Source organism: Scyliorhinus torazame, chromosome 11 (genome assembly GCF_047496885.1).
Source record: "Scyliorhinus torazame isolate Kashiwa2021f chromosome 11, sScyTor2.1, whole genome shotgun sequence".
Classification (NCBI taxonomy): domain Eukaryota; kingdom Metazoa; phylum Chordata; class Chondrichthyes; order Carcharhiniformes; family Scyliorhinidae; genus Scyliorhinus; species Scyliorhinus torazame.
This window is the reverse complement of record NC_092717.1, coordinates 180,638,550-180,660,772: the sequence shown is the minus strand read 5'-3', so window position 1 is coordinate 180,660,772 and position 22,223 is coordinate 180,638,550. Positions and strand designations below refer to the sequence as shown.

Sequence of the window (22,223 nt, the reverse complement as noted above, 5' to 3'; positions counted from 1 at the left end):
ACTGTTGTGGAGGGCATTAGCTATGAGGAGCGGTTGAATAATCTTGGTTTGTTCTCACTGGAACGATGGAGGTTGAGGGGCGACCTGATAGAGGTCTACAAATTATGAGGGGCATGGACAGAGTGGATAGTCAGAGGCTTTTTCCCAGGGTAGAGGGGTCAATTACTATGGGCCATAGGTTTAAGGTGCGAGGGGCCAGGTGTAGAGGAGATGTACGAGGCAAGTTTTTTTACACAGAGGGTAGTGGGTGCCTGGAACTCGCTGTCGGAGAAGATGGTGGGAGCAGGGACTATAGTGACATTTAAGGGGCACCTTGACAAATACATGAATAGGATGGGAATAGAGGGATACGGACCCAGGAAGTGTAGAAGATTTTAGTTTAGACGGGCAGCATGGTTGGCACGGGCTTGGAGGGCCGAAGGGCCTGTTCCTGTGCTGTACTTTTCTTTGTTCGTTGTTCTTTGAGTATTTTGCATCGGGACATGTTGGTCATTGGTGTCTCAGAGGGATGTGTAAACACTTTAGAACAGGTGGTTATTACGAGGGAGGAAGTGATAGGTGTGTTCAGATAGACAAATCCTCTGGGCAAGATGGCATCTATCCCAGATTACTGAGGGAGACAAGAGATGAAATTGCTGGGCCTCTGACAGAAATCTTTGTGTCCTCATTGGCCGCAGGTGAGATCCCAGAGGATTGGATGATAGCCAATATTCTACCATTATTTAAGAAGAGTTGCAAGGATAATCCAGGTAATTATAGGCCAGTGAGCTTGATGTCAGTGATAGTGAAATTGTTGGAAAAGATTCTCAGAGATAGGATCCATGCACACTTGGAAGTGAATGGCCTCATTAGCGCCAGACAGCATGGTTTTGTACGAGGGAAGTCGTATCTTACTAATTTGATTGCATTTTTTGAAGAGGTGTGCTGTTGAAAACTCAGCACTATTCTTAGAAGTCCCCCTATACCAAAAAGGGCCAACATTCTAAATGGTGAACAGGGATTCTCACTCCCTGACTCCTATGCAGACTTAGGTGGGTGCTATTCAGGTCAAACTATATTTTCAAGTTATCCCCCGGTATAACCAATATCTTCAGAGAAGAATTTTACCTACTTACCACTTAGCAGCATCGATGTCCTGGGTCCTGCGTTGCTAAGTAAGGAAAGTAGGTTTAGGAATAACCACTGTTTCAGGTTAAAACTTTAAAGTTATTTTATTATTACATTATTTTTTTAAAAAGCTGATATCACTGCCTTTACAGAAAAGTAAAAAGATGTTGGGCGCAATTCTCCCATCGGGAGGCTAAGTCCCGACGCCGGAGTGAAAACCGGAGTGTTTCACTTCGATGTCGGAGGCCGTTCCCAGCCCCCTATTCTCCCGCCCCCGGGGGGCTAGGAGCGGCGCCGCGTCATTTACATGCGCCGGGCCTTGGCGCCACATAAAAGCAGCGCCACGTAAATGACACGATCGGCGCCGCGTAAATGACGTCACCCACGCATGCACAGTTGCCGTCCTCCCCGTGGCCGCCCCGCAAGAAGATGGCGGATCGATCTTGCGGAGCAGTGGAGGAAAGGAGGTCCTCCTTCAGAGAGGCCGGCCCGCCGATCGGTGGGCACCTATCGCAGGCCAGACCACTTTTGAGCCCCCCCCCCCCGGTGCACGAACCCCCCTCGCACCCCCACAGGCCTCCCCCCAGCGTTCCCGGGCTGTTCCCGCCGGCAGCGAACAGGTGCGGATGGCGCCGACGGGAACCTGTCGTGTTGGGCAGGCCGCTCGGCCCATCCGGGCCGGAGAATCGCTGCTCGACGATTACCAACGGCAAGTGCCGATTCTCCCAACGGCCAGCCGTGATGCGCGCCGCGCCGGTTTGGGGGGGGGGGTGGGAGAATCGCGTGCGGGCATCGGGACGGCATGGTGGGACTCGCGCGGTGCCCGGGCGATTCTCCCACCCAGCGTGGGGGGGGGGGGAGAATTCCGCCCCTTGCTTCTAGATCCTTCTGGTTGGTTGAAAGGACCTTCAGGCCCACCTTGACAATCATTCTTCTTTAAATTCTTTTGGTCTTCCTCAGATGTATTTGCTGTTCTGCTTGGTTGCTATACTCTATCTTTTCCATGTACCGATCTGTGAGAGCTGGCTCTGCTGGCTGACTCTGAGCTGACTCTGCTTCCTCATTAAATTCTGGTCTTCCTTAGATGTATTAGCTGTTTTAGTTCGGCTGTTTTGCTCTGTCCCATGACCGAGTTGACTGTAAGCTGACTCTGCTTGCTTCTCTTGTTCCTTCTCTGCTTCTCTGCCCCTTTCTCAGGGTTTATATATTTTTCTAACAGTTATTAAGTTTTTCTGACTTTATTGTAAAGTAACTTTTATTTCACTTGGATTGTAAAAGGTACCTTTAATCTAAATTTTTCTAACACGACTAAGTATTCATTTTGACATGACCTCAGCTCATAGATCTCTGATTACATTGTTTCCTTTATGATGTTCAAAAATGCTTTGATTTCAATAGGGGTGTGAATTTTTGTTCCAGTAATTTCTATTGTTTTGTTATCGAATTGTGTCCCCAGCTCATAATTTTGACTTTGATTTGGGTCTAATTTGTGTTCTTGTAGACAGGTTGTCTCCAATTTTCTTTAATTTACCGGATGTCAGCAAAATTTCACACCTAGAATTGTCACCTAATTCAACTGAACCTTTATCCATTCTTTTCCATCTGTTTACTAAGATAGTTAATTTCAATGAAGGTGTGAAACATTGCTTTTAGCTGTATGCCAAAATCCACTTGGTTATGACTGGAACGACATGCCTGTTTTAAACATTTACCACCTAATTCAACTGAAAATTTTATCCATTCTTTTCCAGCTACTTACTTGACTTCAATGAAGGTGTGAAATATTGCTTTTAGCTTTATACTAAAGATTCATTCGATTGTGACTTGAAAGATCTGCTGTTTTGTTTGCTAAGCCTGTTTGACCAAGGCTATCTGCATTTTACAATCCTCTCCTGGCAACTGCTGTTAATCCTTCGTGGGGTTTTTCCCTATACTCTCTCATGTTTCTCTTAAATCAGGTATTGCCAGACTTCCATGTTTCAAATGGCACATCTTTCCATATTTTCAATTACAGGTGACAAAAATGATTGATGAGGGAAGTGCTGTGGATGTTGTCCACATGGACTTTAGTAACGCATTTGATAAGGTCCCTCATGGCAGGCTGGTGCAAAAGATTAGATCACATGGGTCAGGGGTAAACTAGCTGGATGGATCCAGAACTGGCTTGACCATAGAAGACAGAGGGTAGCAGTGAAAGGGTGTTTTTCAAAATGGACGTCTGTAACTAGTGTTCCGAAGGGATCAGTGCTGGGACTGTACTGTACAGTACTGTAATATATATAAATGACTTGGAAGAAAATGTAGCGGGTCTGATTATCAAGTTTGCGGATGATGCTAAGATTGCAGGAGTTGCGGATAGTGATGAAGATTGTCACAGAATACAACAGGATATAGGTAGCCTGCAAAATTGGGCAGAGAAATGGCAGATGGAAGTTAACCCGGACAAATACAACGTGATGCATTTTGGTAGATCCAATTCAGGTGGGAGCTATAAAATAAATGGCAGAACCATCAGGAGCATAGAGACACAGAGAGATCTGGGCATGCAGATCTACAGATCCTGAAAAGTGGCAGCACAGGCGGAAATGGTGGTGTAGCCATCTGGGATGGCCACTTCCAACTAGGTACAGAGAAACTCGCAAAGCCTGGTGGGTAAAATGGACAAGCCAAGATTCAGGCAGGCTCAGAGCCTGAAATGCATATTTGTCAGCAAGAAATCCAGACGGTATTGAAACTCCGTCCAATTAGCATCTTAATGGGGCCGATTAGCATGTGATGGCCCAACTTCACCAAAACAAAGGACTGGTACTCAAGCAACCGGGACAGTCCAAGACATTTCGGCGCCTCTCCCTGTTCAAGGGAAACGCAAACAACGGGGTCAATGATCGCTTGGGACACGCCCAGACATCCAGATCCCCGCCCACTTATTGGCTAAGGAATCAAACGGAGTGATCAGGGATCACCCAATTAGTAAGGCCCAACTCGAAGGACCGCCCAAAAGAGCGCAAACCCCCCCCCCCCCCCCCCCACCGAGTAAAAGAAGGAGAGTTCGCCATACGTTCACTCTCTCTTGGTCTTGGTACCCTGGTCACGGCCATCGCCAATTGCAGCAACACCAGAAGCGAGTCCAAGTTCAACGCCCGCTACCAGACGGATGAGCCCAGCTGAGCTTACTCCTTCGAACCCGGGAGATCCAGAATTGAACAGCGGCCACAGTTTTCTCACCTAAGCCGGGTGCCCGAAGTTAAGTACAGGTTGTCTGAGTCGATAGGTGTCACCTCTTCACACCTATTCACACCTCTTTAACCTGAGGTTACCCCATCTCTGGATCTGTAAAGATTTAATCACCTGCTAATGGTCGCATTCCTAGCATTGTTTGGCATCTTTGAATTTGTCTATATATGTGTTTCTGGAACATACCTCTTCATTCACCTGAGGAAGGAGCAGCGCTCCGAACGCTAGTGACATCGAAACAAACCTGTTGGACTTTAACCTGGTGTTGTAAAACTCACCCCAGTCCAACGCCGGTATCTCTACATCATCTCGCGGAGCGTTAGATGAAGGTCGGTCAGCAGCAGCAACCAAGGGGGGGAGGGTGGGGAGATGTATTGCGTGGGAGGGGGGGGGGGAGGGAGGGAGGAGGAAGAGGGGACTGTCTGGGGGGTATTTGAGCAAGAAAATACATGAAGGATCTGGAAAACTAACAGGTACGGGGGGAATCCAATGTACAAAGTTCTGCAACGTATCGTTTTACCATGTTTATGTCTTGCTATGTGCGTTTTCTTTCTATTTGTTACGGTGGGGGGGGGGGGGGGTTTGTTTGTAAGTGTGAAAAATGGTGTTAAAAATCTTAATAAATATATTTTTTTTAAAAAAGAAAAGACATAAAGCAGTATTTGCCCAGCACAAGCACGACTGCGGCAAAATCCCAGGAGTAGTAAACATTACAGGTCCCGATCCCAAGCCCCAGAAACAGTACGGCTTCCCCAGCAAGCCGAGGGAGCGATAGCCAAGGTAATTCAAAGTTTATTGATTCAAGGCATGATTCGTCCCGTTGCATCGACAAATAATGCCCCGATTTGGCCAACCCGATGGATCATGGTGACTGACCATCGACTACAGAAAATTGAACAAAGTAACTCCCCTAGCAGCCCCCACCATTGCCATGAGTCATGAAACCATGTTGAGACAGGGACTCCAGTCGAAATTTTTTACGGTATTAGATATCAGTAATGGCTTTTGGTCCATACCACTGGACAAAGCATGCCAGTATAAATTTGCGTTCACTTTCCAGGGACAGCAGTACACGTGGATGTGCCTTCCACAAGGCTTCCACAACTCCCCCTCCATTTTTCGCAGACAATTGACAAACGGATTATCAAAATTGTCCCTCCCTGAATGCCTTGTTCAGTATGAGGACGACTTGCTCCTTCAGATGGACACCAAGGAAGAGCACATCTCGCTTCTTTCTGAATGATTACAACTGTGGAATGAGGCAGGATTGATTAATGATCTCATAATTCGGGATCCTCTTGGAAGGAGCGACCACAATATGGTGGAATTTAAAATACAGTTGGAGGATGACAAGGTAAAATCAAACACTAGTGTTTTGTGCTTAAACAAAGGCGATTACAATGGGATGAGAGAAGAACTAGCTAAGGTAGACTGGGAGCAAAGACTTCATGGTGAAGCAGTTGAGGAACAGTGGAGAACCTTCCGAGCGATCTTTCACAGTGTTCAGAAAAGGTTCATACCGACAAAAAATAAAGACGGTAGAAAGGGGATAAATCAACCGTGGATATCTAAGGAGGTGATGGAGAGTATCAAATTGATGGAAAAAACATACAAAGTGGCAAAAATTAGTGGGAGACTAGTGGACTGGGAAGTCTTTAGGGGACAACAGAAAGCTACTAAAAAAGCCATAAAGAAGAGTAAGGTAGACTATGAAAGTAAACTGGCTCAGAACATAAAAGCAGATAGTAAAAGCTTATACAAATACATAAGACAAAAAAGAGTGGCTAAGGTAAATATAGGTCTTTTGGAAGATGAGAAAGGAGATTTAATAATAGGAGACGGGGAAATGGCTGAGGAGCTGAACAGGTTTTTTGGGTCAGTCTTCACAGTGGAGGACACAAATAACATGCCAGTGACTGATGGAAATAATGATAGGTGAGGACCTTGAGATGATTGTAATCACTAAGGAGGCAGTATTGGGCAAGCTAATGGGGCTAAAGGTAGACAAGTCTCCTGGCCCTGATGGAATGCATCCCAGAGTGTTAAAAGAGATGGTTAGGGAAATTGTAAACGCATTAGTGATAATTTATCAAAATTCACTCGACTCTGGGGTGGTCCAGAGGATTGGAAAGTAGCAAACGTGACACCACTGTTTAAAAAAGGGTGTCGGCAGAAAGCGGGTAATTGTAGGCCGGTAAGCTTAACTTTGGTTGAAGGGAAAATGCTGGAATCTATCATTAAGGAGGAAATAGCGGGGCACCTGGAGGGAAATTGTCCCATTGGGCAGACGCAGCATGGGTTCACAAAGGATAGGTCGTGTCTGACTAATTTGGTAGAATTTTTTTGAGGACGTTACCAGTGCAGTAGATAACGGGGAGCCAATGGATGTGGTATATCTGGATTTCCAGAAAGCTTTTGACAAGGTGCCACACAAAAGGTTGCTGCATAAACTAAAGATGCATGGCATTGAGGGTAAAGTGGTAGCATGGGTAGAGGATTGGTTAACTAACAGAAAGCAGAGAGTGGGGATAAATGGGTGTTTCTCTGGTTGGCAATCTGTAACTAGTGGGGTCCCTCAAGGATCAGTGTTGAGCCCGCAGTTGTTCACAATTTACATAGACGATTTAGAGTTGGGGACCAAGTGCAATGTGTCAAAGTTTGCAGACGACACTAAGATGAGTGGTAAAGCAAAAAGGGCAGAGGATACCGGAAGTCTGCAGAAGGATTTGGATAGGTTAGGTGAATGGGCTAGGGTCTGGCAGATGGAATTCAATGTTGCCAAGTGTGAGGCTATCCATTTTGGGAGGAATAACAGCAGAATGGATTATTATTTAAACGGTAAGATGTTAAAACATGCTGCTGTGCAGAGGGACCTGGGTGTGCTGGTGCACGAGTCGCAAAAAGTTGGTGTGCAGGTGCAACAGGTCATTAAGAAGGCTAATCGAGTTTTGTCTTTCATTGCTAGAGGAATGGAGTTCAAGACTAGTGAGGTTATGCTGCAATTGTATAGGGTGTTGGTGAGGCCGCATCTGGAGTATTGTGTTCAGTTTTGGTCTCCTTACCTGAGAAAGGACATATTGGCACTGAAGGGAGTGCAGAGGAGATTCACTAGGTTGATCCCAGAGTTGAGGGGGTTAGATTATGACGAGAGGTTGAGTAGACTGGGACTGTACTCATTGGAGTTTAGAAGGATGCGGGGGGATCTTATTGAGACATATAAAATTATGAAGGGAATAGATAGGATAGATGTGGGCAGGTTGTTTCCACTGGTCGGGGAAAGCAGAACTAGGGGGCATAGCCTCAAAATAAGGGGAGGTAGATTTAGGACGGAGTGTAGGAGGAACTTCTTCACCCAAAGGGTTGTGAGTCTCTGGAATTCCTTGCCCACTGAAGCAGTTGAGGCTCCTTCTTTAAACATTTTAAGAAAAAGATAGATGCCTTTCTAAAGAATAAAGAAATTCGGGGATATGGTGTACGGGCCGGAGAGTGGAGCTGAGTCCACAAAGATCAATCATGACCTCATTAAATGGCGGAGCAGGCTCGAGGGGCCAGATGGCCTACTCCTGTTCCTAGTTCTTATGTTCTTATGTTCTTAACTCCTTACAACAATTGGATGCAAAATTAACCCCAAGAAAGCCCAAATCCTTTAGGAAAAAGTCACATACTTTGGTACGGTCATCACGCATGGGGAGCGTGAAATAGAACTCAAACGCATTGATTCCATTGTAAATTTGCCCTTGCCCCAAAACGTTACAGCACTCTGGTCATTTTTAGGACTGGTTGGATATTGTAGGAACCATATGGACGTATTGGCCACAAAAGCAGCCAGAACTTTCTGAGCTCCTAAAGAAGCAGGCCCCATGGAAATGGCTTCGACAGCATACGGATGCCGTGGATGCATTGAAACGCGCCCTGAGCACAGCCCCCGCTTTGCAAGCCCTAGATCCACACTCCCCATACGTGCACAGCCCCCGCTTTGCAAGCCCCAGATCCACACTCCCCATACGTGATAGAGGTAGCGACCACAGACCGAACCCTTTCGGCCGTACTCTTGCAGTAAAGGCAGGATCATCAAGGACCCATAGCCTATGCCTCATGAGTCTTAGATCCGGTGGAACAAGGATATTCAGCCTACGAGAGGCACCTGCTGGCAGTTTTCTGGGCGGTACTGTACTTCTCGTACATAAAGGACTCAACCCAGTAACCATTTTGACCGAGCACACCCCAACACAGCTTTTATTGGATGGCAGACTAAAAGACGGCACAGCAAGCCAAATTCGAGCAACGCGATGGACCCTACTCCTACAGGGACGCGACATCACTGTAAAACGGACAAAAACACACACATTTCTGGCTGATAATTTGCATTATACAGGAACCCCACATGAGTGCGAGATCATAGGCCCCAAGCACAGCACAGGGCCCTTTGTTCCCAAGTCGGTACCAAGAAAGACAGGTATCGGACCCCAGCTCACAGACAAAGCACTGAGAATTTACGTAGATGGCTCCTCCACAGTCCTTGAGGGAGAAAGGATAACAGGCTATGGTATTTATGTAGAGGACACGCAGGGACACGCTTTGGAAGAGATAGCTTTAAAGTTACCTGGACACTTAGGTTCGCAGGCAGCCGAGTTCGCAGCCATTGCTTACATTGTCCAGCACCCCGATTCATTCCCGGCCCCTGCAGACATATATTCGGACAGTTTGTACATCTGCAACAGCCTAACAGAATTCCTACCCCTGTGGGAATCAAGAGGATTTATTTCCACCGACGGAAAACCTCTACCCTCAGCCCCACTGCTCAAACATATCCTTCAGACAGCTAACGGCAGGAAATATGGCATCGTTAAAGTAATGCCATCCTCCCCACCCGGTAACGTGAAAGCTGACGCCCGAGCGAAGGCAGGCTCACGACATGGCCACTTTTGGCAACCCCCCGAGAGTGCCCCAGTACACGCAGTTCAGGTCTCATAGACCAACATCCAAGACTTAGCCCAGGCACAAAAGGAAGACAAGGCATTAAAGAAATTTTAAAAGGGAACTTCCCAGCTCCCTATGAAAAGTTTAGGAATTCTTTGTCGGTCCATGAGGGAATCGTTTTAAAAGATGGAATTTAAGTAGTTCCCACCCAGGACAGGAATGAGATAATTTGTAAGTTCCATGACGGACATGGACACCAAGGGATTGAATCCACCCTTGCCCACCTCAGACACCTCTGCTGGTGGCCTGATTTGAAAACCAATGTGTCCCATTACGTCGAAAACTGTTAATTTGTGCTCAAAGCAACCCCGATAGGTATGCGAAAAAAGCCCAGCTACGCCACACCCGCCGTGTAAATGGCCCGTGGACAAACCTTCAATTGGATTATATTGGTCCCCTCCCTCCGTGCAGAAATGGATACATGTACGTGCTGGGTGGTGATAGACACATTTACAAAATGGGTCGAAGCGTTTCCCTCGAGAACAAACACAGCCAAGTCCACAGCGAAGATCTTAACAGAGCAAATTTTTACGAGATGGGGACTCCCCCATAGTCTTGAGTCGGACCAAGGTTCCCACTTTACAGGACGGGTCATGAAAAATGTGATGATGTTATTTGGGATTAAACAAAAGTTCCACATTGCCTATCACCCGCAGTCCAGCGGCATTGTGGAGCGCATGAATCGGACACTAAAGGCTACACTTAGGAAAATGGTGCAGCAGCACAACACGACATGGGACACAGTGCTCCCATTCACACTGATGTTTATCAGGAACACAGTGTCGTGCTCAACAGGATATACCCCCCACACCCTCATGACCGGACGACCCATGAAGGGTACCGAATACTTATTCGGCCTTGATTTGGCCAGCCCCGCAGTCACCTCCCTGACCCATGAGAAAGCAGTCCAGCACATGGTAGAGAATATTAAGGCAGCACAGCTCGCTGCAGCTGTTCGACTAGGCGCTAAACGAAAGCAGAGTAAGGCCTGCTTTGATAAGATGGTACACCCGACGGAGTATACAGTCGGACAGCAAGTAATGATCACCTTATACAACCCCAGCTCATTCCTCTCCCCTAAATTAGCAGGACCCGATTCAATCTCGGACAAAGTAAGCCCCTCAGTTTATAAAATCACGCATCCAAACAGATAATCAGGATTGTTCCATGTAAATCAACTTAAGGTTTATGGAACGCAGTGCAGCCACTCGCACCACCTCTCATTGGCGACGGCAGACAATGAGGACCCGCCCACCCCGGTGGCCCCCAATGTTACTTCTGCAGGTAACAGAAACACCCCCGCCAACGCTGCCCGGCCCGCACTGCCCTTTGCAAGTCCTGCGGCAAGAAGGGGCACTTTGATGTGGTGTGCCAGGCCCACTCAGTCGCCGCTATTGCCCCGACCCCCCTCGCGTACGGACAATGGACGCTGCCATCTTCACCTCCCCGGACCACGCGCGGCCAGTGGGCGCCACCATCTTCCCCTTCTCGGACCACATACGGCCCATGGGCGCCGGCATCTTTTTCAACCCCCGCCACGTATGGCCCGTGGGTGCCGCCATCTTGTCCACCCCAAGATCATCAGGCGCCGCCATCTTGTCTTCCCCACGGCACATGGGCACCACCATTGTTCCAGGAACCTTGCCCCCAGGCACCCTATCATTCGACACCAGCGATGACCAGCCACGACTCCCCTTTAGTCACGATCGACCAGTCTCGCCCGCACAATCTAGCCACCACCTCGACAAGCGTGAAGATCGATGGGCACGAGACCTCTTGCCTGCTGGACTCCGGGAGCACCGAAAGCTTCATCCATCCAGATACGGTAACGCTGCTCCCTTGCGGTACACCCCGCCAATCAAAGAATCTCCCTGGCCTCCGGATCCCACTCCGTGGTGATCCAGGGGTACTGTATAGTCACACTCACGGTCCAGGGCATAGAATTCAGCAGCTTCCGCCTCTACGTCCTCCCCAACCTCTGCGCTGCCCTGCTACAAGGCCTGGACTTCCAGTGTAACCTCCAGAGCCTAACATTGAAATTCAGCGGGCCCCTACCATCCCTTACTGTGTGCGGCCTCGCAACCCGAAAGGTCGACCCACCTTCCCTATTCACAAACCTAACCCCAGATTGCAAACGCGTCGCCACCAGGAGCAGAGGGTACAGCACCCAGGACAGGGCCTTCATCAGGTCCGAGATCCAGCGGCTGCTTCGGGAAGGCATCATCGAGGCCAGGAACAGCCCCTGGAGAGCCCAAGTGGTGGTGGTGAAAACTGGGGAGAAACACAGAATGGTCGTGGACTACAGCCAGACCATCAATAGGTACACGCAGCTCGACGCATACCCTCTCCCACGCATTTCTGATATGGTCAATGAGATTGCACAGTACCGGGTCTTCTCAACTGTAGACCTCAAATCCGCCTACCACCAGCTCCCATTCCGTAAGGAGGACCGCCCATACACTGTCTTCGAGGCAGATGGCCGCCTCTACCATTTTCTCAGAGTTCCCTTCAGCGTCACCAATGGGGTCTCGGTCTTCCAAAGGGAGATGAACCGAATGGTCGACCGGTTTGCGGGCCACCTTCCCGTACCTAGACAATGTCACCATCTGTGGCCACGATCAGCAGGACCATGATGCCAACCGTGCCAAATTTCTCCACACCGCCACTCTCCTAAACCTCACCTATAACAAGAAGTGCATATTCAGCACGAACCGCTTAGCCATCCTCAGCTATGTGGTCCAGAACAGAGTTCTGGTGCCCAATCCCGACCGCATGCGCCCCCTCATGGAGCTCCCCCTTCCCCACTGCCCCAAGGCCCTCAAACGCTGCCTGGGGTTCTTTTCATACTATGCCCAGTGGGTACCAACCTATGCGGACAAGGCCGGCCCACTCATCCAGTCCACCCTTTTCCCCCTGACAGCCGAGGCTCAATATGCCTTTAACCGTATTAGAGCCGATATCGCCAAGGCCGCAATGCACGCAGTAGACGAGACGCTGCCCTTTCAAGTGGAGAGCGACGCATCAGACGTCGCCCTAGCCGCCACGCTCAATCATGCAGACAGGCCCGTGGCATTCTTTTCACGAACCCTTCATGCCTCCGAAATTCGGCACTCCTCCATCGAAAAAGTGGCCCAAGCCATTGTTGAAGCTGTGAGGCATTGGGGGCATTACCTGGCCGGCAGGAGATTCACTCTCCTCACTGACCAATGGTCGGTAGCCTTCATGTTCAATAACACACAGCAGGGTAAGATCAAAAATGATAAAATCTTGAGGTGGAGGATCGAGCTCTCCACCTACAACTACGAGATTTTTTTATCGCCCCGGCATGCCCAACGAGCCCCCAGATGCCCTATCCCGAGGTACATGTGCCAGCGCACAAGTAGACCGACTCCGGACCCTGCATGACAACCTTTGTCACCCGGGAGTCACACGGTTGTACCATTTCATAAAGGCCCGCATCTGCCCTACTCCGTCGAGGAAGTCAGGGCAATCACCAGGGACTGCCAGGTCTGTGTGGAGTGTAAACTGCACTTCTACCAGCCGGACCGCGCGCACCTGGTGAAGGCCTCCCGCCCCTTTGAACGCCTCAGCGTGGATTTCAAAGGACCCCTCCCCTCCACCGACCGTAACACGTATTTCCTCAGTGTGGTCGATGATTACTCCAGATTCCCCTTCGCCATCCCATGCCCGATATGACGTCTGCCACCGTCATCAAAGCCCTCAACACAATCTTCGCTCTGTTCGGCTTCCCCGCCTACATCCACAGTGACAGGGGATCCTCATTCATGGGGGATAAGCTGCGTCAGTTCCTGCTCAGCAGGGGTATCGCCTCCAGCAGGATGACCAGCTATAACCCCCGGGGAAACGGGCAGGTGGAGGGGGAGAACAGCATGGTCTGGAGGGCCGTATAACTGGCCCTACAGTCCAGAAATCTCCCGGCCTCCCGCTGGCAGGAGGTCCTCCCCGATGCACTGCACTCCATTCGGTCGCGACTATGGACCGCCACTAACGACTCACCCCATGAACGTCTCTTTGCCTTCCCCAGGAAGTCCACACCCGAGGTGTCGCTCCTGATTTGGCTCTCAGCTCCAGGACCCGTACTCCTCCGTAGGCACGTCCGACTCCACAAGGCGGACCTGTTGGTTGAAAGGGTGCAGTTACTCCACGCTAACCCCCAGTATGCCTACGTAGCGTACCCCGAGGGCCGCCAGGATACTGTCTCCCTCGGGGACCTGGCACCAGCAGGTTCCACACAAACACACACCCCTCCGGCCCGGCTCCACCCTCCCCCCCCCCCCCCCCCCCGGAGCACCAAGCAGCAACTCCTCCCCCTGCCCACGCCCGAGAAGGAAGAGGATTTTGGCACGCTCCCGGAGTCACCGAGGACCAGACCAACACCGGAATCGCCGCCACCACTGCGTCGCTCCTAACACCACATCAAGGCCCTGGACCGGCTAAATCTATAATTGGTTCGGGACTATCAAACCACCTTGTACTGTATTTCAGAAAGAATTTTTTTTTCTCGCTTCTGTATATTAAACCTGCTCTGTATATAGTTCTCCACCACCCCCTCAGGACTCAATTTTAACAGGGGGTGAATGTGGTAATCACCACTGTTGTAATATTAGAAGATGTGTGGTAAGACCCTGTACTACAGGTATGGTGGTAGTCCCTGCCTGCTGGCTCCACCCAGTAGGCGGAGTATAAATATGTGTGCTCCCTATACAGCAGCCATTTTGCCAGCTGCTGTAGGAGGCCACACATCTTAGCGTAATAGAGCCTCAGTTGTATTCAACTCTCGTCTCTGGGCAATTGATCGTGCACTACCTCCACATACTATTTACATGTCAGAAACACTTGGTTGGAAAAATAAGTTTGCAGAGGATGGAGAAATTGCCCGCCCACTCAGCCCATCGACCACAGGCTGCGAGAGTGCTCGCACTGTGACACAGAATTTTTTTTTCCGGATGTCTTGTCTCCGCAAATGATTGTTTAAAAACAAAAATGAGGGAGTCACATATGGTGACGATTCTAATGGGACATTGACGTTAAGGAGAGACAGACATTCATATGAGATGTTAAACAACACGATTATAACAGATACTATGCTTGTTCCCTTAGAAAGATACGAAGATACTCGAAAGCAAAGGAAAGCCTGAATAAGATGAAGACGACCCTGATGATCGGCATCATGATCGTCGCTGGAACAGTCCAGTTGTACGCGTTACCCACCTCTACCCCCCTCACCACACAGGCCCCGAACACGTCCACCCAACACAACACCCCCAGCCCAGACACTACACCACACATAGACCCAGCCACTGATACCCCCACATGGTGTGAGCTCTCGTTAAATGGTATTCACTGTCCTACACAGTGGAAGCCTTACTAGTGATAGCCATATTGTACAGTATCCTCCAGACAATCAGATTGCGGAAATGGAGAAGTAGAGCCTCCCGCTCTCCAGTATACACGTTTAGAGTGCCTTTCCTCGGACTCCAGCAAACCCCACACTCTTTCTGAACCTTTCTCTTTAATAAATTTCACGGTTGTTGTTTTTGTTAATAAAGCTTATTTGTCTGTGTATGTGAATGTTAGTGATAGGAAGAAATGTGATGCTGCTATCGGATTTTTGAATTGTAAGATAAGTTCTTTGATTGTTAAATAGCAGCATGAGTGTAGTCTAGTTAGAGACAGTTAGAGGTTCCCCTTTTACTGAATGTTAAATGGCCCCTTAGAAATTCTTAGATATGTGTTGCTTAGGGAAAATCAGGTCAATGTTTTGGACCCATAGGACAGAGTAGAGTAGAACCTGTCCTTGGTTAAGGGTACCCGGCATTTCAGAGAACAAAGAAGACCCAGTATTGTGATCCTTCACGCTTCGCGTTGAGGATCAAGAGGACGGAATGTAGCCATCTGGGGTGGCCACTTCCAACTAGGTACAGAGAAACTCGCAAAGCCTGGCGGGTAAAATGGACAAGCCAAGACTCAGGCAGGGTCAGAGCCTGAAATGCATATTTGTCAGCAAGAAGTCCAGACGGTATCGAAACTCAGTCCAATTAGTATTTTAATGGGGCCGATTAGCATTTGATGGCCCATCTTCACCAAAACAAAGGACTGGTACTCAAGCAACCGGGACAGTCCCAGACATTTCGGTGCCACTCCCTGTTCAAGGGAAACGCAAACAACGGGGTTAGTGACCGCTTGGGACACGCCCAGCCATCAAGATCCCCGCCCACGTATTGGCTAAGGAATCAAACGGAGTGATCAGGGACCACCCAATTAGTAAGGCCCAAATCGAAGGACCGCCCAAAAGAGCACGAAAACCCCCGAGTATAAGAAGAAGAGTTCGCCATATGTTCGCTCTCTCTTGGTCTTGGTACCCTGGTCACGGCCATCGCCAATTGCAGCAACACCAGAAGCAAGTCCAAGTTCAACGCCCGCTACCAGACGGATGAGCCCAGCTGAGCAGCAGTTACTCCTTTGAACCCGAGAGATCCAGAATCGAACAGCGTCCACAGTTTTCTGACCTAAGCCGTGTGCCCGAAGTTAAGTACAGGTTGTCTGAGTCGATAGGTGTAGTTAACTAGCAGTGTTTATGTTGCATGACTAACTGTGTGTAAACAAAGTACCCTTGATCTTGAACTAACTAACTGGTGTTTGGCTCTTTGACCGATAGCCGATTGAAACTTGTGGTGGTATCAATTCATACCTGGCGACTCTAAGCATTAGGACATAGATAACACAGAAAGAAGGGCAAACTCATTGATTGCCGTAATTGGAACAGAACCACAGAAAAGACAAAGTAAAAGAAAGAACAACAGTGGTAAAGAAAGCATATGGCATGCTTGCCTTCATCGGACGGGGTATCGTGTATAAAAGCTTGAAAACTATGTTCCAGTTATATATAACGTTGGTTGGGCCACATTTGGAATACTGTGTCCAATTCTGGTCACCGCACGACCAGAAGGACATGGATGCTTTGGGGAGAGTATAGAAAAGGTTTACCAGGATGTTGCCTGGTATGGAGGGTATTAGCTATGAGGAGAGATTGAATAAACTGGGATTGTTCTCCCTAGAGAGACGGAGGCTGAGGAGCGATCTGATAGATGTTTATAAAATTATTAGGGGTATAGATAGGGTGAACAGTTGGAGGTTTTTTCCCAGGGCGGAAATTACCATTTATTAAAATTCTTTTAAAAAAATAAACAAATTTAGAGTACCCAATTATTTCTTTTCCAATTAAGGGGCAATTTAGAGTGGCCAATTCACCTACCCTGCACATCTTTGGGTTGCTGGGGTGAGACCCACGCAGGCACAGGGAGAATGTGCAAACTCCACATGGACAGTGACCAAGGGCTGAGATTCGAACCCGGGTCCTCAGTGCCGTAGGCAGCAATGCTAACCACTGCACCATGTGCCACCCCTAGAAAGTACAATTACAACGGGTACAAGTTCAAGGTGAGGGGGGAAAGGCTCAGTGGAGATGTGCAGGGCAAGTTTTTTTACATAGAGGGTGGTGGTGGCCTGGAATGCACTACCAAGTGAGGTGGTTGAGGCAGATAAGACTTATCTGGATAGGCACATGAACAGAGCGGGTATAGGATACAGGCAGTTGGTCTAGATAGGACACGTGACCAGTGTCGGCTTGGAGGGCCGAAGGGCCTGTTTCTGTGCTGTTTTGTTCTTTGTCCAATACCCTCCAGTTTTGGGCAGGACCAAAACATGTTTGCGGAGTTCCTCCCACAATGCTCACACACATCCTCCACCCCCTCAAAGAGTCGGCTCATCCTCGCCCTCGTGAGGTGCTCCCTATATACCACCTTCAACTGTATTATCCCCAACTTCGCGCACGAGGTTGAGGCATTCACCCTCCAGGGCACCTCACATCACAACCCCATTTTCCATGCCCTCCCCCAACTCTTCCTCCCACTTCGCTTTAATCCCCTCCAAAGGTACCTTGTCCTCCACCAGAATTTTCCCATAAATTGCCGATACCACCCCCCCCCCCTTCATTTTTCCTGCCGTCAACACCTCCTCCAACAATAGGCCGCACTATCGGGAAGCTCTGAACCTCCTTCCTGGTAAAATCCCCGAACTGCGGATATCTAAATACCTCCCTCTGCCCCAATCCATATTTCTTCCCCAACTCCTCCAGCCTCGCAAAACGGCCCCCCAGAAACAAATCCCTTAATACCCTAACTCCCCTCTCTCCCCATCTCCAAAATCTCCCATCCCACTTCCTATGGCTCAAACCTATGATTCCCCCTAATTGACTTCTCTCTTGACCCCTCAACTACACCCAGATCTTCAACATCGCCACCACCTCCGGACTCCCCAAATATTTACCCGGGCAAGCAGGAGCGGCACTGTTGCCAATGCCCTCAGCCCCGACTCCCTGCACAGACTCTCCTCCATTCTAACCGACTGGTACTCTCCCCCTCTGACCGAGCTCCTCACAGCATTCGTCACCCAGTAATATGATAATAGATTTGGGAGGCCTAATCTCCCTGCTTGCCGCCCTCTCTGCAGAAGTACCTTCCTAATGCTAGCCACCTTCTCCCCGACCCACCCAAATAAACGAGGTAATCATCTTCCCCACCTCCTTAAAAAACGTTTTTGGTTAAATATAAACAAAAACTCCGGCAACAGATTCATTTTAATCGGCTGCCCCCGACCTGCCAGCGACAGAGAAGGACCGTCCCACCTTGCCAAGTCTGCCTTCACCCTCCCCACAAAACTAGTAAAATTAGATTATACCTACGGAGCACCCCCCCACCCCCACCCCCAGTCACGCGACACATGCACCCCAGAACAATTTTGATGGTGTGTTAACCCGGGGGCACAGCCTTAGAATAAAAGGGAGTCACTTTAGAACAGAGATGAGGAGAAATTTCTTCAGCCAGAGAGTGGTGGGTCTGTGGAATTCATTGCCACAAAGGGCGGTGGAGGCCGGGACGTTGAGTGTCTTTAAGACAGAAGTTGATAAATTCTTGATTTCTCGAGGAATTAAGGGCTATGGAAAGAGAGCGGGTAAATGGAATTGAAATCAGCCATGATTGAATGGTGGAGTGGACTCGATGGGCCGAATGGCCTTACTTCCGCTCCTATGTCTTATGGTTAATTGTCCCCATTCCCTGATACTTGATTAGTTTCCAGAGGCACAATGTCTCCTCCAGACATTGTGGAGCCTTGTTGAGCTATATTGATTTTCTTGGAAAGACCTCACCTGGGGTGCAACTGTGTTAGTGCTGCCTGGGATGTGGTAATTAGTTGTCTGCCCACAGTGAGTGTGAATACAATACTACAGCCAGGCTGTCAGTTTAACCCTTTCCCTTCCTCTCCTGCTGCAGCCCATACTCCCTGGGTTCACCGTACGACAGTGGTTCTGTGTTAAATTTTGCTTTATAATGGTTCCGTGAAGTGCTCTCGGATGTTTCATTATTTTTGTGAAAGTATAAAAGAAACAAGAGTAGGCCATTCAAACACTCAAGTCCGTTCTGCCATTCCATGAGATCATGGCTGATCTGTAACGTAACTTCATTTCTGGGCCTTTATTCCATAACCCATTACATTCTTACAGAACTTTACAAGACTTTGATTTTTACAATAACACTAAGGCTCATTGCAGCAGTTCAAAATTCTTTATTTGTACGTTTCTAATACATTCAATACTTCTCGAGTCTGTTCATAATGCAGTTTCACAGAAATTCTTATAAATCTTTATTGTAAGAACAGGAAGTAAATCAATTTTAAATGAAGTTTTGAAAAATTGAAGCTGGATTATAAGAAGTGGTAAATCTATTCTGCTGTAACAGGTGGGATAAGGACTCAACGGAATTAATGTGAATGTGAAGATTTAAAAAAAAAAAATTTAGAGTATCTGATTCTTTTTTTTCAAATGAAGGGACAATTTGGCGTAACCAATCCACTTACCCTGCACGCCTTTTTGGATTTTGGGGGTGAGACTCACGCAAACCCGGGGGGAATGTGCAAACGCCACGGACAGTGACCTGGGGCCGGGATCGAACCCGGGTCCATGGCCCCGTGAGGCAGCAGTGCAAACCACTGTGCCACAGTGCCGCCCATTAATGTGTAGATTTGAATGAGATAATATTTGATTTATATAAGGGCAGCATGGTGGCGCAGTGGGTTAGCCCTCCTGCCTCACGGCGCCGAGGTCCCAGGTTTGATCCGGCTCCAGGTCACTGTCCGTGTGGAGTTAGCACATTCTCCCCATGTCTGCATGGGTCTCGCCCCCACAACCCAAAGATGTGCAGGCTAGGTGGATTGGCCACGCTAAATTGACCCTTAATTGGAGAAAATGAATTGGGTACTCTAAATTTTTTTAAAAAATTATTTGATTTTTTTATAAAGGGAAAAGAGAAACAAATGCAAATAACTATCAAGACAAACACTCATTTGCTGATCAGTAACATGGTAATATTTTGTATTTACATATACTTGAAATAGACCTTACAATAGATAAAGAAATTCCTTTTTTAACATTCACCGGATTCAAAGAGTTAATCAGTTAGCAGGTTGTATGTTCATTAGGATGTTGTCGTAGTAACCCAAAAGTTGTGAATTTCTAAACTCACCTTGTTACATTGCGAAATTAACTCAAAAGACACCAATAGAAAAAAAGTTGCCACTGTACCTCACAAATGCCCATTAATGAGCTGTTGCATCAGCCTTTATCTGTCCCATATAGGATGGTGGTAGTGACACACAAAATGATGGAGATCTCGTCAGCAGGAAAACAAGAAGTATGTGTGATTACTGTGAACAATGCTGTCTGGACAGACACTTCCGTGGCACAAAGATTGATGATGACCAGTCTAATAGATTATTCCCTGTGTCTGGCAGTTAAGCCCTTCAGACTTGGGCAAATTGCGCCCCTTAAGCATTGTGTGGAGAAGCTGATCTCCACTCCAACAGCACCCGCCTGCAAGCAATCTGTGAGGTGAAGGCTCAGACATTCACCCCCGCACCCATCTGCAGCTCCGGCAGATCTGACACCCCGAATATGGGTACCAGGGGACTGGACTCAAATTCCATTTTACGAGTATCCGACATAGTTCTGAAGAAGAAAATCCAAACACGACATGCCCAGAACATATGCACATGATTTGCCAGGCACCTCCCACAGCGCTCACTTATCTTCCACCCCCTCAAGCAACCGACTCATCCTAACCCTAGTTAAGTGCGCCCAGTGTACCACCTTCAACTGTATCAGCCCCAATCTCACACACAATGAAGAAGTGCTCACCTTACGCAAAGCCTCTCAACACACCCCTCATCTAATTCCACCCCAGCTTCTCCTCCCACTTGGCCTTAGTCCCCACCAGGCATGCAGTTTCCTCCATCATTATCCTCCGGTAAAATCCCGAGGTTCTCCCCTAATCCATCCCCATGACGACAGAACCCTTTCCAACAACGAGGCTGGTGGCGCTACCGGAAACAATGGGAAGACCTTCCTTGCAAAGTCCCTCACCTGCAGATATCTAAAGTTATCCGCCTGTGGAAGCCCAAACTTCTCTGATAACTCCTCCGGGCTCGCAAACCACCTCTCCAGAAACAGGTCCCCCCTTGCCTTTCACCCCCTTTTCCACCCAGCCTCGAAAATCTTGCCGGCTCAAACATGCGCTTATCAGAAATCAGCGCCTGCTTCGACCTCCCGCCTAATTTAAAATGCTGCCAGAATTGCCGCCATATTTTCAATGCAGCACCGGGTTCCCTGAATATTTCCCTGGAAAGAACAGAAGTGGGATCATCGCCAGTGTCAGCAGCCCCAACCCCTACACAAACCTGATTCCATCCTCACTCAAACTGCGTCCTGATCCCCACACCAGCCCAACACCTTCTCCGCATTTACCGCCCAATAATAGAAGATCAGGCTCGGCAATGCCAGGCCCACAGATTGCTGGTCCCTTTGCAGGTTGTCGAATCGTAGAAACTTTACCCGCCCAAATAAAGGACAAAATCAGTCTCTATCCCCTGCAAAAAGCACTTTAGGCAAAAAAAAAAACAGATCAAGCTTTGGAATAAGAACAGAACCTGTGGCAGAATGTTTATCTTCATGGACTGCACTCAGCCTGCCAAGGACAGAGGGAGGCTATCCCACCTCTGTAGGTCAACCTTAACCCTACCCACCAGATTCGTAAATATTAATTTCCGAAGCCGAGCCCAATCCTGCGACCTGCACTCCTAAGTACCTTAAATGAATGCCCGTCAAAGGAAATGGTAACGCCTTTCCCCCCCACCAAATTAGCTCTCTTAAAACTTATATAAAGATTTTTTTGTGTATGTTGTAAAATGGAAAATTTCTTGAATAAAAATATTTTCAAAAAAGATCCTTTGAATCTTAGATTTGGGGTAAGAAGAAATAGTTCCTTATATTGAAGTATCTTTGACATTTTTCTTACTTACATATATAATGTAAGAATTTATTTAGCTTTGTGGTTTTTCTCGAGACTTGTGAGTTGAAGAACATTTCAAAGCTTTGCTGAAGACCAAAAAAGAAAGAAATGTCAGCTTGTTCCCCATTGATTCGCTGTTGCCAAGATTTTTCCAATTTCTTCATCAGTGTTCTCTTGAAGCAGCTGACATAAAAGTGAGCTTCAAATTCTGTTTCAGGCAAAAATAGAACAGTTATAACCATATAATTTACAACCTTTGCACTATAGTAAAACCTACAGACCGTCAGTTCCTGTTAGGAATAGAAACAAAAAAATCACTCGGTCACATCCCATCTGAAATCTGATTTGATAATACGTAGTCAAGCCTCAACTTGGCAGCCCTCCCCCATTAATTATAGACAATGCTGAGCAGATATTTTGACAGAAGTTACTTAATAGCTGTAAGGTTTGACCAAGCAGTCATGGGTTTCCATACAGTAA

General features: G+C 48.1%; 1 protein-coding gene across 2 annotated transcripts in view; it reads right to left on the bottom strand.

The window, feature by feature from the left end:
• Positions 1-18,946: 18,946 nt before the first annotated feature.
• tmem71 (transmembrane protein 71) overlaps positions 18,947-22,223 on the bottom strand; it is a 114,111-nt gene continuing 110,834 nt past the window's right edge. For both annotated transcript variants that reach the window (XM_072468111.1, XM_072468110.1), the window contains one exon: positions 18,947-21,951. In XM_072468111.1, the coding sequence (XP_072324212.1) occupies positions 21,945-21,951 (7 nt within the window). In that variant the 3' untranslated portion in view covers positions 18,947-21,944. The remainder of the gene's footprint in view (positions 21,952-22,223) is intronic.